General features: G+C 43.0%; 1 protein-coding gene across 1 annotated transcript in view; it reads left to right on the top strand.

Moving 5' to 3' along the window:
- Positions 1–6,529: 6,529 nt before the first annotated feature.
- Positions 6,530–16,799, top strand: part of LOC140728313 (gamma-crystallin S-1-like) — a 120,190-nt gene continuing 109,920 nt past the window's right edge. The window contains exon 1 of the mRNA XM_073046852.1: positions 6,530–6,564. Within this exon, the coding sequence (XP_072902953.1) occupies positions 6,556–6,564 (9 nt within the window). The 5' untranslated portion in view covers positions 6,530–6,555. The remainder of the gene's footprint in view (positions 6,565–16,799) is intronic.

Below are 16,799 nucleotides of genomic sequence, written 5' to 3' on the forward strand. Positions count from 1 at the left end.
AGAATGCATTAAAATAATTTAATCCAGTACTGAGGAGGTAACTACAATGATGAGAATTTACCAGAGGGCTGTTGATTATTTATCCATGGTACTAGAAGAGCAAACTCACCACACAAACTGTAATTAATGGACACTTTTCTAATTTATAACACTGAAATAGGGGATCTCTGTTGGCTAGATGATCAATCCTTTCTTCCCCCTGCCCCTGGTGTGCGGGTTCTTCCTGCGATGGTAGATCTCTTGATAGTATGCTCGAAGAGCCCCCTTTTATATTTGTTCCATACCAATAGAGCTCTTAAAGATAGCGGAGTCAAGGGATATGGGGAGAAGGCAGGAATGGGGTACTGATTGTGGATGATCAGCCATGATCACATTGAATGGCGGTGCTGGCTCTAAGGGCTGAATGGCCTACTCCCGCACCTATTGTCTATTGTGTATTGTCTAATTCAAATATCGCATTTCAGTGTCATTGGCTGTAGGTCAAGTGTCTGACATTTAACACCTTTTTATTGGCTCTGCTCCAGGCTCGCATCCATTTATTGTCCTCTTCCCAGCAAGTGACAATCAATAATTTATTGCTCTTTGTTCTCTTCAGTAACCAGCTCGACTCACTCCAAGGAGGCACCAACCCCAGAATTCAGAAACCTGCATGTTATATTATATCAAAACAGCTCACAAATTAATTCTTATTTGGAAATTATCTCTAATCCAGCAGATTACCAGAACCAACATTGTGTTTTCTTTAAAACACAAAGCAAAGCAACTTTACCTTACAAAATGGAGGACGTAAAACAGTACCACAAAGTGGCAGCCCCCATCTCCAACTACAAGGCAGGAACAAAGGCAATTGATCTGTCTGCTTCCACTGTCCGTGGCACATTCAAGTTTGATGTTTTCCTTCATATTTTAAATCCTCCATGGTCAACAAGGCAGAGTTTGGGGTGAGGGGAAGATGATGGAATTCATGGACGACTGTCCCTCTGTCTACGATCGTTTCCGTTGCCGTGACATCCACTCCTGTCAGGTGGTGGATGGTTACCAGATCTTCTATGAACATCCCAGCTACAGAGGTCGACAGCACTTCCTGAGATCTAGGAAGCCCAGGAAATACAGTGTCTGGGTCTTTCAATTGGGTCCCTCAGACACTTGAGGGACTTCTAGGCAGCTACTGCAAAGCATAATGTTGTCTAGAGTAAGGTTTGGTGGACTCAGATAAAATGGACTTTAGTAAGTTATCAATTCTGTACTTTGAATTTTCTTGAACCCATAAACAATCCTGTATAAGTTTCATTACAGTGAGTTAACAATTTATATTTGCAGATAATTTGGAATAAAGCATTCCTAGAAACTACTGTTCAAAAGAAAACAGAGATAAACTTAAATCTACTACATTTCTAAACCTCTTTGCAATTATGAGTTAGAAGATAAGATACACTCGAGTAGAAAGTCATTTCTGATCATGTTGGTTTTTGCAAATAAAACGAAGTGAGGCGTTTCATGTTTTATGAAACCTGTAACATATTTTATTGAACTCCAAACCCTAAACACAAAAGAGTGCTAAAAATCCTTACGTGTCATCATCACATCAGACCGGCTTCTTAAAGCGAGACCCTAACTCATTGTTGGTGGTTGTGAATTGAATCATGTACATTTCTCCCAATTACATTACCCTACACAGGCCTCACCCCAGAATTCATTACAATCGGTATTGTGAGCCTTTCTGGAGCTTGGATGAGCCGCCCGGCTCAGCTCCTGTATTCCACAGGTGGAGGAACTGCAGGTGCACCTGGCTTGTCCAGAGGAACATTGATACACACTTGGTTATGTTGTGACGTCAGGGGCGTGGCAGCGAATACTCCAAATCTTGGTGGGCCGGTTTAAGATGATCTACTGAAATACAATCAGGTTTGCACCTCTTATCTCTGACAAAAGTCTTTTCTGCCTGTTCCAAAACATAGAACGAGCCTTCATAAGGGGGTCTAAGGGATAGTTGGTGTGTGTCATGGTGGACAAAAACAAACGAGGTGGAATATAGGTTACAGGAACCCAAAAGTGTTGTACGCCATGATGGGAGGTCAGAATAGGTGAAAAGGAATTGAATTTACTGAGGAGGGTGAAATGTTGTTGAGAGGCCAACCAGGCTGTTGTAGCATCAGGAATGAAATCACATGGCACTTGCAACATTCGTCCAGCATTCAAGTAAACTCACCTGTGGTGGTGCATATGCTTGGCAGAAGCATTGTGGGGAACTTAATATAGGAACAGGGTAATAATCTAAAGCTTTTGACATCCACAAGCCAGCAGTTCTTACGATTGACTAATAGTCCTTGGGCACACAGGAAATCTGCACCGAGCAGAGGTCGAGCCACTTTAGTCAGGATGAAGTCCCATGGTTAACGTCACCCATTGAAGCATAGCGCCACCCATCGCGTCCTGTGAGAATGGATCCTGCTGCCGTTGGCGGCCTCCAGTGAGGTTTCGTCAGCCTTTGCATTCTCATCAATAGGCCATGCCAGTGAGTAGCTGTATCACATCAGAAGGGTCACCCTGAAATGATGTCTGTAATGAACAGTTGATGCCCCTGGCAATTGGAACCCATGGTGTTCACAGATCTCTGATATGCCGATGTGCTGGCACTGTCCAAGTGCAAGGTGATTGGCAACTCCTTGCATTGGTTCCAAAGCAAGTGTGGTAAAAGCACAGACACGGTGTAGTCTATTTCCTGGTGTTGGGGGCCTTGCTGACCGAGCTTATTGAGGTAGGGAAAGGAGGAGAAATGATGCACCATTGTCTAGTTGAGTGGAGATTATCAGCCATTTTAACAAGTTCCCTGTAATCCTTCATGGGTGCATTAGCGGGGGCTATGCAAACGTGGACAGGAAGTCGCTGCATGAAGAGTTCTTTAAACATAGTATAAAGATGGTGATTTCGCAGGAGAGGCAGGACATGATCCATTAGCCCAGAAGGTCTAACAATGCTGAGACTGGGTAGGGAGAGCAATTGTTTGGTGTGTTCAGACTCCAATAGTCCAAAAGTCTGTAAAAGTTGAGTTTTCAGCGATTGGTATTTATGGTGTACAGGTGGGGGTTCAAGCAGACTCACAACTCTCACAGTCGTGGAATTGCTGAGTGACGCTACCACATCATAGAATTTGGTGTCACTGGCAGTAATTTCTCACAGAACGAATTAAGCCTCTGCTTGTACAAACCAAGCGACAGCATTTTGCTCCAAAAACTGGCATTTTCAAAACAACTTTGATGGCCAACATGTTCAATTACTCTGGAGTTGTCCTAGAGCATTGGGGTCACTAATGTAGGTTTCCACAAATAAAATGTAGTCAGGTGTTTTATATTTAATGAAATGCGTAACGCATTTTATTGAACTCCAAAACCTAAACAGAAATGCACACTAATAATCCTTATGTAACAATATTATCAGCTCAGACCAGCCTCTTAAACCAAAACCCCAGTGCAATGTTGGTGGTTTTCAATTATGTACATTCCTCCCAATTATGTTACCCCACAATCATACCCGTTATGTGCAATGGCAGCGTTGACACACTATACTCCATTTTCAAAGCAAAATTCTAATAAATTCCACAGATCTGAACTTTGAAAGTGAAGATCAGAACAGATTTGCTGCTGTCTCCTGGACAGGTGTGGATGGACAATCTCCAACTCACTACATCATTGTTCTATAGTCAAAGATTCATATTCCAGGATTCAATGTCAGCAAAGAAATCCTTCAATTGGTCCCATCAGCTTTACAGCACCAGGTGCTCCTAGTTTTATTGTGAACTTTCAACAGAGATTGCATGTTGCACCCTGAAGACCTGATTTACGGGGAAAAACAGGGCACTGAGAAGTATGTGAATGATGTCTGGAACACATTTGTCATATGAAGGTGAATTGTGTACAGAATTGCCAGGGTCATTGTCCCAATGAGTACCATTTCACCCAGAAATGATCACTATTACAAACTGGCCCAGGTACAGGCGCAAATTTCTCAGCAAATTGTGAATGAGGAAAGTCCAGTGAGCTGAAGTACTAAACTCTCCAGCACTTTAAACTTGTTCTGAATCTGTAACAGAATTTATACTGTAATTCCCCTGACCTCTTCAGCTTGTCTGAAAAACAAACTTCCAACACTCTGGTGTCCAACTCACTGCAGAAATATGGAGATACAGTAAATAGTCAAACTGAATAAACTAAATGACAGATCCACTGCCCGAGTTCTCATTCTAGGTTAACAGCTGATGGAAAAGAGCTGTAAGCTGAGACCTGACCGAATACCTTGGATCCTCAAATGCAATGGTTCACTCTGTGGTTGCACATCCCCTGTGAAGAGCTGGAAACAAAGCAGCACCTGGCTGACAGTAAAAATCACACGGGTGTGAATGAGGATTTTGTTCCACGCTGTGAGTTGTGATCATCGAGAATGCGGTGTTTGAAACTAAGGCTTGAAATGGATTACCGGTTAGTTTCAAAAGAGAATCATAAAAAGTTTCAACAGAAAACTCAAAAAAGAAATAACACTGCATTCTCGGGGCAAGACATGATTGAAGGTTTAGGTGACATGGAGATGAAGTGGGAGTAGGAGTTGGCAAAGTTGACTGGCAGCGGTGTAGTAATAAAGCTTCCATCACAGCATATGAAATACATTCATATTTCATTCACCAATGTCCATGAATAAACAAATCTATAAAGTGCTGCCTAAGAGTCTACAAAAATTTGTTCTCTTTTGTTGTTTGGCTGGAATTCTTTGCTCCCCTTATGACAATATTGCTGATCATTTCCAAAGCTTTCCTCTGCTTTCCAAATCAGTGTATTGAAGTACGTGCTCAGAGCTATGACTGAAAAAATGTTACATTTTACTTATTTCTATTGTTAGGGTGTATGTTGTGTCCGCAGAGGGTAGCACCTCTGGTGAAGAGGCTTGCTGTGTCCATTCTGAGGCAGTTCTCTCACCTTTGGTCTCCATTCAGCTCTCAGCACTCACCTGTGGCACCAGGTAGTTGTCTGCATGTTCCATACACCTCAGTACACCGCTTCGACAGGCAGACTAAACCAGGTGAGGGCAGCCGGTGGGCCTCATACCTGATAAGATTAAAGTCATACCTGTCCAAGCATGCACAGACTGCTCCGGCAGACTGGACATATGAAATTAATCGAGTGATCAAATGTCCAGGAAGGCAGTTCTGCAGCATGTTGTGGAGAACAAGGAGCATGATGAGCACAGAAGGAGTCACATTCCCAAGGCACATCATGATATTCTCTGCTTGGCTGGATGAGTGGAGATCCATCATCTCTCAATAAGTTTAACTCTATCAAAGCATTTTTCTTGGTTGGCAGATTAGCAATCGTCTGAAATGTTCATTCAGAGCTTTGATACATAGTGGTTACAGTGTGTATCATCGACAAAAACACACTGCAGGTACATGCCCAGGCTGCTCTGATAATATTTCCCAAAGGACATGGGAATATTGCCATCTGTAGCTTCCCCTCCACATCTCTTAGCTCACTGATTTGGAAACCTATCACTTGTCCTTCATCGCCACTGGGTTTAAATCCTGAAACTCCCTGCCAACAGCTTTGTTGGAGAACGTCACCAGATTGCAGGGATTTGGAAAACTGTTCACCTCCATTTTCTCTAGGGTAGTCAGGGATGGGTATTAAATGCTGGCCTTGCCAATAACACTAGATCATGAGAAAAGAATACATTTTTAAAAAGTTATTGAATCATCGAAGTATACAGTGAAATGCATCATTTGCGACAGCAACCAACACAGTCCGAGGATGTGCTGTGGTCTGTCTGCAAACGTTGTCGTGCTTCCAGTGCCAGCATAGCATGCCCACAACGTACTCACCTGTAGGCCTTTGGAATGTGGGAGGAAACCAGAGAACCAGGAGGAAACCACGGTAATGAGGAGAATATACAAGCTTGTTAAAACAGTGTGGGTATTGAACCTGAATCACTGGTGCTGTATTGCATTACACTAACACCTATGCTACTGTGCTGCCCCAGAATCTGCAGCTGGATATTAAAAGAAATTTTGTTGAAACATGTCTATGACAGACACAATCTCCCGGTCCCTAGAGAGAGCCCAATTCAAAAGGTCGGGCGTTTGCATCTCCTCTCTGCTCTCTCATCGGTTTCCTCTGGCTGCCTTCATTTCCTCCCACATCACAAAGCTGTGCAGATTGGTAAATTGCAAATTGTCCCTGACGTATAAATTTTGGTAAAACTCAGGACATATCTCGGGACTGCAACTTTTTGCAACTCTAGAATGATCCCTAGCATAGAATGAAAAAGGCTGATTTACTGCATTGTACAATTAAATTGCCTGCTGTAAAACAAAAACAATCACTGGATCACTGACAAGTCTCGTATCCTCAGGTGCTTTTTCAGCACTCACGGGATGTATGTTGTTTTCTGCTGACCTCAGGTTTGCATTATTTACATTACAAAGGCCTTGCTGGAAAAGCCTTTCTGTCCAGTATATAAATACCCAGTTACAGTTCCATGTAGTCAGTTGGTTATCGACCGTACACCACAATGGGAAAGGCAAGACCACTTTTCATTTTGTGAATTATATTGTAACCATCATTTGTCCCCAGTCTGATTTAAGCAATTTATTTCATCCCACAGATCATCTTCTACGAGGACAAGAACTTCCAGGGTCGGCACTATGAGTGCAACTCCGACTGTGCCGACCTCTCCCCTTACTTCAGCCGCTGTAACTCCATCCGTGTTGACAGTGACTGGTGGGTGTTGTACGAGAAACCCAACTACATGGGATACCAGTATGTCCTGAGCAGGGGAGAGTATCCTGACTACCAGCGCTGGATGGGATTCAATGACTGTGTCAAGTCCTGTCGCAGTTACCCTTCTGTAAGTTGCTGTTGGTGACTGAGGTATTCCAAGTCACTTGACATACTGCTAGAAAATGGCTGACGTTTGCAATAATTACACTTGTGCACAAGCTCTCTCTCTGAAATGTTATGCGATGTGAATGCTAGAGTTAGCTGCTGACATTTTGAGCCAAGTTTGGAGACAGTAGATATTTGTTAAAGGAATCAACAGAGATGAAGTTGTTACAGGAAATGAGTGAATCTGATGTGAGGGATGCATGTCTGATTGCATTTGACAGAAGGAGCTGTATCTGTGATTGTGAGGGCACTGGGTAAAGAATCGGAATCAGAATTAGGTTTATCATCACTGATGTATGCATCACTGGCTTCTTATGCTGAACTGATATCTACACATGAGATGTTGGAGGAACTCAGCCAGTCAGGCAGCATTTGTCAGTCCTGATAAACAGCCTCAAACTGAAATGTTGTCTCCCTGGATACTGCCTGACCCCTTGGGTTCCCCCAGCATCTTGTGTATTGATCCAGCTTCCAGAAACTGGCCTGCTCTGTGTCTCCTTTATTAAAGTGTATTTGGCCACAGAAAATATTTGGTCAGTTTGTGCGAGTTTCATCAAACATTATGTAGCAGCTGGACGCTGATGACTCAGACCTTAGTAAAACAAAAATCACAAAATTTGAAAAATGGATTGGAGGGATATGAGTTAAACATAGGAAAATGGGAGATGGACACCTTGGTCAGCATGGACCAGTTGGCGTGAGGAGTCTGTTTCCATGCTGTGTTAGTCTATGATTCACTTCATGTACAGTATTGTAACCCACCAAGAGCAGGGAACATGGAACATAGATTGTGAACATGTACTGCACAGTACAGGTCCTTCAGCCCATGATTTGGTGCCAGTCTTTTAAACTTATCAAATGCTAACCTAACACTTCCCTCCCACATAGCCCTCCATTTTTCTTTCAATCATGTGTCCATCGAAAAGTCACTTAAATGCCCCTAATCCATCAGCTTCTACCACCAGCCCTGGTAGTGTTCCACCTGCTTACAACTCTCTGTTTAAAGATCCTGTCTGTGACATCTCGCCCCCCCCCCCCCACCCCCGCATGTCTCCCCAGATTCTTTAAAATTATATGCCCTCTTATTTGCCATTTCCTTCCTGGGAAGAAGTCTCTGACTGTCCACTTTGTCTATTCCTCTTATCATCTCATGGTAATAGGGTTTGGACAGAAAAGAATTCCATCTATCAAACCTTCAATGGGACAAATAGCTTCTTTTCATGAATTATGTGATAATTGATTAATAATAAAACAATTATAACAAATCAGGTTTCCTGTGGGCTGCTTTACAAAAATCTGCCTGATATTGCATGATTTCAGAGAACCACAGTGAGGTTAAAGCAGGGAGTGAGGCCGCTTGGCCCGTTGAATCCATGTTAGCTCAATGTTGAAACAATCTGCCCTCTTCCATAAGTTGAAAATTCTTTCAAGATCATCTGGTTCACTTTTGTCAGGTAATGAGTTCCAATAAAGTAAGTCAGACTCCGGGTGGTTGAAATGAGAGATGGTGGTGTAATTTTTTCCAACAATCACACACTATGTAGAGTTTTTATGGTTCTGACAGACAGGGAGTGAGGAATGAAGAATCTTAAAATGCTCGGATCAATTTGCATTATTTTTATATTAGCAAGTCAACTGATTTACAGACACAGACCAGCACCTACTTACTGTAAGTTCATTTACCATAATGCTTTTACACAAGTTTTACATTAATTACATCATGTTATCTCTGGTGGAACTAAGTCCTGTTAACTGTAGAAACAATGAACTACATCAATCTTAAACATGATTGTCTAACTGCCCTCAATGTAGAGATAAATGTTCTTATTATTATTTCATTAGCGATAGTCTGGAAATATAATTAATTATCATCATTGCTGAGATTTGGTACTGCTGCATCTATATTTAAAATATACTTTAATTAGATACATTTTTGACATGATTGTACTGTATAAAATAAGCAATAAAATCCTCTATTCCAGTACCGAGGAGGCACCTACAGGATAAGGATTTACGAGAGGCCTGATTTTGGAGGGCAGATGATGGAATTCATGGACGACTGTCCCTCTGTCTTCGATCGTTTCCGTTACCGTGACATCCACTCCTGTCAGGTGATGGATGGCTACTGGATCTTCTATGAGCATCCCAACTACAGAGGCCGACAGTACTTCCTGAGACCCGGGGAATACAGGAGATACAGTGACTGGGGCGGCTACAACTCAATGATCGGGTCCTTCAGGCGCATGAGGGACTTCTAGTTGACTCTCAATTATCAGCATATTATTCTGAGAAGATACTTCAGAAAATAAATAAGCTTTGCAAGACTTTGTCATTGTAATTCATTTATTTTCATGTTGCTAGAACATTATGTTAACTATACAAAATAGCATTAGTACCTGAGTCCTGTGTGGGGTCTTTGACCCATATTGGCCTTAACTCAGGGCTATTTATCATCTTTTCTGCTTTCATTGTGGAGGTAATTTTTATCCAGAGGCATGCTGAATATGTAATTCATTATTGATCAGGTCATCTTCTCCTATAGAGAGGATAGTGATAAATTGTCACACACCTGTGGATTCCTGTTCTTATAGAGAGATACAAGGTGGAAACAAGCCCCTTGGCCCACTGAGTCAGGGCTGAACATCAACTACCCACTTACACTAATCCTTCGTTGATCCCATTTTTACAATCTCCACATATTCTCATCATTTCTCCAAACTGAAGTCACCTACACACAAGGGACAACATACAGCTCACTGCTCAGATATAGACGAAAACTAGAACACCTAGAAAGAAAACCCTGGGCTTAAAATGAGAATGTGCAAACCCACATAGTCATCACGTTAGGTGCTGACATTGTGAGACAGTGGTTCCACTAGATGCACCATTGCACTGCCTTTTCCCGCCTGTTGCACCGTAGATGCATACCCTCCATGTTTGCATCAGTGTTTTTAATTTGCAATTTTTAATGAGAATTTTGTCCCAATCTACTAATCAGAGAGACTCCCTTTTCCCTAATAATGTTTCCTTCCAAACAATTTCCGACGATGTTGCAGGGATAGTTCCAACTCCAAGCAATTTTATTTGGATTACGATTTGAGAGGGATAAATGCAGCTTGGAAGCTTACATTGACAGCTGTCTGTCATGCAAATGACCTTGAACTGTAAGATAGAGGGTATGTAGCCAGTATACAAAAAAGGGGAGGAAGGGATGCAAGATAGATCTATTGAAGGGATGAGTGAAAGTCTCAAGGACTTCGAGCATTTTGGTGATGGTGTGTTTTTAGAGGAAGTCAGTAAGTTAAAGAGTAAGAACTATAGTTATAGTGATATGGGTAAGATCAGAGTGTGAAAAGGGTAGACCTCCAACTAGAGACAGTACAGGGAAAAATGGAAAAAAATGCAAAATTGAAGGTCTGTTATCGGAACGCATAAAATATCTCACCATCATCCCTTGCTTCTCTCCTTTCTTCCAGTTCAGATTCTAGCAGCTGCAGACTTTTGTATCTCCACGTATCACATTTCATCCTCTGTCTCTCCCTCCTGAATCCATATTCCATTATTTGCCTTCTCTCCTTATCTATTTATACGTTTCACCCACCAGCCACTGTCTCACAGCCTCCACCCTGACCTTCCCCATACATGATTCCATCTACCCATCATCCCTTTTCCCACCTGGTTTGTCCTGTTGCCTGCCAGCCCCCGCCTCACCTGCCCCCATCACATCTATTATTTGCTACTTATCCTTCACACTTGCTTTACTGGTGTAGTGTCTCGACCCAAAAAACTGGCTACTCTTCTACCTCCACAGGAAAGCCCCAACACCCAACCAGTCAGTGCTAAATCATCCACTTTCCTCTATGAATGTCTAGGTGTTGGACAGGAATTGCTGATGACAGTATTGAATGGACATAGGTGGGTGTACTGGAGACCTGATTACTGTGTCAGTATTTAATGTGAAGACAGAACTAACACGCAGCCTTCACATGCTGAACTACGCAAACCAATTTGCCAGTTCATCAACTAAACCACGATTCGCCCTACGGATATCAGTGGACAGAAAGTGAATATATTTGTATAGTACAGTAACTAAAGACTCTCATGACCAGCAATAAATTGCAAATTGTGAAAAACAACATTTCTTTGCCTCTACAGATGGTGCCTGACCGTTTGAGTTCCTTCAGCAATTTGTTGTTCAATGAAGAAAGTGAATGAGTTTGGGAGAAGCGAAGAAAGAGCAGAAACATTGGTGGGAGTCCAGACCAGTAAATAATAATAACAATGAAAGGCACAGTCTGTCAGGAAACAGAAACACACGGGAAATACAGCAACCATAGGCCACTCTCATCTACAAAGACAGAGAAAATCGAGTTAGCTATTATAGCAGAGAAGCAGAATTTATGGAGAGTAAGTCAGAAGGTTTTCGAGACCAGTACGTGGGGAAACCAATGAGAATGTAGGCTGTTTCAGATCAAAGGTTGTGCAAGGAGAGAGGGTTCATTACAAATCTTGCAGAAAGCTCCCTTCTTGAACTGCTGGAGTTCTTGGGATGTGGGTGTACTCACTGTGTTATTAAGAGAGAGAGTTCCCAGCTTTTGACCCAGTGACAGTGAAGGAATGGGGATATATTTCCAAGTCAAGACGGTGTGTGGCTTGGAGGGTAACTTCCAGTCGGTGTCATTAAGGTAGAAAGGGAGCAGAAACAATTCACAAGGATGATACTGGGTCTCGAATTTTGAGCTATGAGAAGTGACAGGATTGTTTTCCCCAGAGTGCAGGAAGCTGATGTGTGATATTATAGTGATTATTAAAGTCATGAGGGGCATATGGATTAGGTAGAGGGTCACAATATTTTCCCAGGGTAGAGGAGTCTAAAATTAGAGGGCATGCACAGATTTAGGGTGAGGCAGGAAAGACTTAAAGGGACTTGTGGGACATGGTTAGAGGGCATGCTTTTGCTGCCCTTGTCCTTTTGAAGGTACTGTATGGCCTAAGGAGTAATACAGTCATAGAATTCTGCAGCTCAGAAACAGTCCCTTCAGTCCAACTCATTTATGTTAACCAACTTTTTCACCGGCACTACTCCAACTCGACTGCATTTGTCCCATATCCTTCCAATCATTTCCTATCCATGTACTTGTCTAGATCATTTTTAAGCATTTTAATTGACAGCTGTCCAATCCAGTTTTACTGCTTCCTCTGGCAGCTCATTCCATATAGCCATTGTAAAAACTTGCCCCTCAGGTCCCCCCTTTAAATCTTTCTCCTCTCATCCCAAATCTATGCAAGTCCTTTGATTTCAGGCTCCTGTACTCTGGGAAAAATATTGTGACGCTCCACCTTATCCATTCCCCTCATGATGACTAAACAAGGACAAATAAGACTTGCTTAGAAGGGGACCATGGTCGTCATGGACATTGGCTGAATGTGCTGTTTCTATGTTGTTTTCACCTATACCCTTTGACGCTTTGGCTTTATGTTTAATGATGTTACATCTGAGCTCACTGATTGGCTAGCACTAGGTACTAAAATGACAACATGTTCTTGGATCTATATTCACTAGGTATTAAATAGCTCCTTTTTTGTTAAATTTTCTTAGAAAAATACTACAGCTTGAAATCCTTCCACATGGACTTCAACTCAAGTTCCACCCTTCACATTTAGACTCAGTCAGATTTCTATCTGTGTCTTCTTGTTGTGGCCCTCTTCTGGGACCAACTTAGGTGACATTCATCATGTTGTATAAATTATTCGACTGATACAGGATAACAAGTGGAGGGATAAGGGCTAAACGAGGGCCCATAGGATTAGCTTAGACATGTCTCTCATTCAGCATGGATGAATTGGGTTGTATATGAGAAGTAATTTCAGAAAACTATCAGAACCACGGAGATCATAAATATTGACATTTGTCCTCAGTAGATTGATTGGAAATGAATTTCAGTAAAGGAGCCCAGTGCCACACAATGGACACAGTAACTCTAGAGGCAAACAACTAATTTTCTCATATTTTAGAGGAGGCAACTCACAGGTCCGAGAGTGAGATTTAAATAGGAATGTTTGTGGGCCTTCTCAGAGTTTTCCCGGCAGCTCAATCAAATTATAATTCATTAGCAAGGGTAAATAAAATTAAGGCAAGGACAAGCAGAGAGGCTATTGCATGAGTGGACCAGTGTTAGAGTGGGGAGGCTGTGGATTATCAAGCTTCGGTGACAACAGGCTTGGGCAGTGTTTGTATCTGCAAAGTTTCTTCTTCTTCATTCTTTGTCTTTCAGTACATTGTTAGAGCAGTGAAGTTGGCTCCAGGGCCTTCGTTGTCTGCTTTGTGAGAGATGTGGGAAGTCTAGGAGACCTCCAGCTTTATGAATAACCAACACTGCACCAGCTGCACCGAACTGCAGCTCCTCAGAGAAAGTCTTGAGGAACTGGAGCTGCAGCTCAATGACCTTTGGCTCCTTTGGGAAACTAAGGAGATGGTAGGTAGGAGCTACAGTAAGGTAGTCACCCCTAAGACGCAGGACGCAGTTACCTGAGTGGCTGTCAGGAGAAGGAAAGGAAATGGGCAGCCAGTGCAGAGCACCCCTCTGGCATTTCCCCTCAATAGTAAGTATACTATTTTGAATACTGTTGGGGGGATGATTTACCAAGACATGACACAGGTAGCACTCCTAAGATCACAACCATAGAGGTCCTGTCCTTTAATTTATCACCTTCCTCCCTGAACTCACTTTGCTGGACCTCATTACCCTTCCTACCCATGTCATTGATACCAATGTGGACCACCACCTCTGGCTGCTCACCCTCCCACTTAAGAATTCTGTGGACTCGATATGAGACGACCCTAACCCCGGCACCCAGAAGACAATAAACCCAGCCTCCTTTCTGTTCCCCTAACCAATGAATCCCCTATCACTACAGCTCACCTGTTCTGCCCCCTTCCCTTCTGAGCCACAGAGCCAGACTCAGTGCCAGAGACCCGACTGCTGATGTTCTGCTCTGCTAAGTCATCAAGAGTATCCAAGCTTGTCGTTGAGGGAAACGGCCACAGGGATACATTACACTGGCTGCCTAACCCCTTTCCTCCTCTTCCTGGTCACCCAGGTACCTGTGTCCTGCACCTTGGGTGTAACTATCTCTGTGATGTCCTGTTTACCAACCCCTCGGCCTCCCAAATGATTCGGAGTTCATTTATTCTGGTCCCAACTACTTAACGCAGTCTTTTAGAAGCTGCAGCTAGGTGCATCTGTTACTGATATAGTTGTCAGGGACCTTCCCACATCCTGTGAAAGGAGCATCCCACTATCCTACCTGGCATCCCCCTTGCTCGAAAATGTGCAATAAGAAAGAAGGAGTAAATAATGAAAAAAATCCACCTATGGCCTATGCATCTCCTCTCAAAGCCTAAACTCCCCACTCTCACAATGGCTGCTCCCACAATGGCCTCTCCACATAACTTCTTTTTATTGGCCCTTGCCAAGTGCCTAATTATGCACAATCCACTGTCTCCTTGGGAACTGTGGTGTGGAGAAAGTGCCAAGTGACCTCCCTCATTTCTTTTAAACTCTCTCTCTCTTGCTATGTAATCCGATGTCTCCTCAAGAACATGGGCACACTAAATGTGCTGACTGCGTAATAGCAGTGAGAGATTGTGCATTTGATATCCTTTGGGCACCTGCTGAGCAAACGCTCTGTCCATGGAGCTGCAATGTACACAGCATACAAAAGACCAAACCCACGGAGAAAAAAGATAGGAACATACGTAAGGGAAGCTGCGACAGGACCCAATTGTGTCACTGAATCCCATCCAGCCCTAGTAGTCAGGATACTCTCCCCTGCTCAGGACATACTGGTATCCCATGTAGTTGGGTCTCTCGTACAACACCCACCAGTCACTCTCAACACGGTTGGAGTTACAGCGGCTGAAGTAAGGGGAGAGGTCGGCACAGTCGGAGCTGCACTCATAGTGCCGACCCTGGAAGTTCCTGTCCTCGTAGAAGATGATCTGTGGAGAAAACAGACTTTCCATTAAATAATTTTGAAAATGAGTAATTACACAATGTGAAATTCTAATGCAACATATAAATTCTGAGTTGTTCTTGCCTTTCTCATTTTACCCTCACGGTTATCTTGTTAACGAATGATTCGCGGCGTTGTTTAGCTTGGTATTTATGTGCTGGGTAGGAATGCCTTGCTGAACTTTCTTTTGTTACGTTAATGATCCAGGACTAAAAATCAGCAGAAGTCTAAAAATCGCATGTTCCATACATTGTAGACACTCAGCGGAAAAAGGCCTGATGATGTCATTGGCTCTTACTTGTTTTTGCATTAGTGTCATTCTACTTTTGTTAGAAAATAGTGAAGTCAACTGTGCATTCAGTTTCAGAAAAATTGAATTGTTCATATGTTTAATTGCTAGGATTTCTCACCCTGCTCTGCTGGGTGAGAAGCTGACAGTGATGCGGGTGGATGCTTCCCTGGTGTCATGGATTATTGATTACCTGACTGGCAGACCACAGTATGTGTGCTTGCAACACTGTGTGTCAGACAGAGTGGTCAGCAGCACTGGGGCTCTACACGGGACTGTCCTGTCTCCCTTTCTCTTCACCATCTACACCTCGGACTTCAACTACTGCACAGAGACTTGCCATCTTCAGAAGTTTTCTGATGACTCTACCATAGTTGGATGCATCAGCAAGGGAGATGAGGCTGAGTACAGGGCTACAGTGGGAAACTTTGTCACATGGTGTGAGCAGAATCATCTGCAGCTTAATGTGAAAAAGACTAAGGAGCTGTTGGTGGACCTGAGGAGGGCTAAGGCACCGGTGACCCCTGTTTCTATCCAAGGGGTCAATGTGGACATGGTGGAGGATTACAGATACCTGGGGATATGAATTGACAATAAACTGGACTGGACAAAGAACACTGAGGCTGTCTACAAGAAGGGTCAGAGCCATCTCTATTTCCTGAGGAGACTCAGGTCCTTTAACATCTGCCGGATGATGCTGAGGATGTTCTACGAGTCTGTGGTGGCCAGTGCTATCATGTTTGCTGTTGTGTGCTGGGGCAGCAGGCTGAGGGTAGCAGACACCAACAGAATCAACAAACTCATTCGTAAGGCCAGTGATGTTGTGGGGGTGGAACTGGACTCTCTGACGGTGGTGTCTGAAAAGAGGATGCTGTCTAAGTTGCATGCTATTTTGGACAATGTCTCCCATCCACTTCATAATGTACTGGTTAGGCACAGGAGTACATTCAGCCAGAGACTCATTCCACCGAGATGCAACACTGAGCGTCATAGGAAGACATTCCTGCCTGTGGCCATCAAACTTTACAACTCCTCCCTTGGAGTGTCAGACACCCTGAGCCAATAGCCTGGTCCTGGACTAATTTCCACTTGGCATTATTTACTTGTTATTATTTAATTATTTATGGTTTTATATTGCTATATTTCTACTATTCTTGGTTGGTGCGACTGTAACGAAACCCAATTTCCTTCGGGATCAATAAAGTATGTCTGTCTGTAGGATTGAGCAGAACATGGAAAAGGAACTACAACAGTGGATTCCACACCATAATTTTGCTTCCTTTGCAATGGAAGGAAAATCCATTAATTTTGGTGATTGCCCTAGAAATATCTATGACAGATTTTTCTTTGAGTTCTGTCAGTGATAGATTAAAAATGAAGACAAAAGATACTGAAGATGCGGGAATTGAGAAAAATCATTAGACAGATGGAAGTTACAGCATCAGTGACCTGGGCTTGATTCTGCCACTGTCTATAAGGAGTTTGTACGTTCCCTGTGTGACCGTGTGGGTTTCTTCCAGGTGCTCTGGTTTCAAAGACAAAGGTTAATTAGTCACATGAGTATA

Source organism: Hemitrygon akajei, chromosome 5, assembly GCF_048418815.1.
Source record: "Hemitrygon akajei chromosome 5, sHemAka1.3, whole genome shotgun sequence".
NCBI lineage: Eukaryota > Metazoa > Chordata > Chondrichthyes > Myliobatiformes > Dasyatidae > Hemitrygon > Hemitrygon akajei.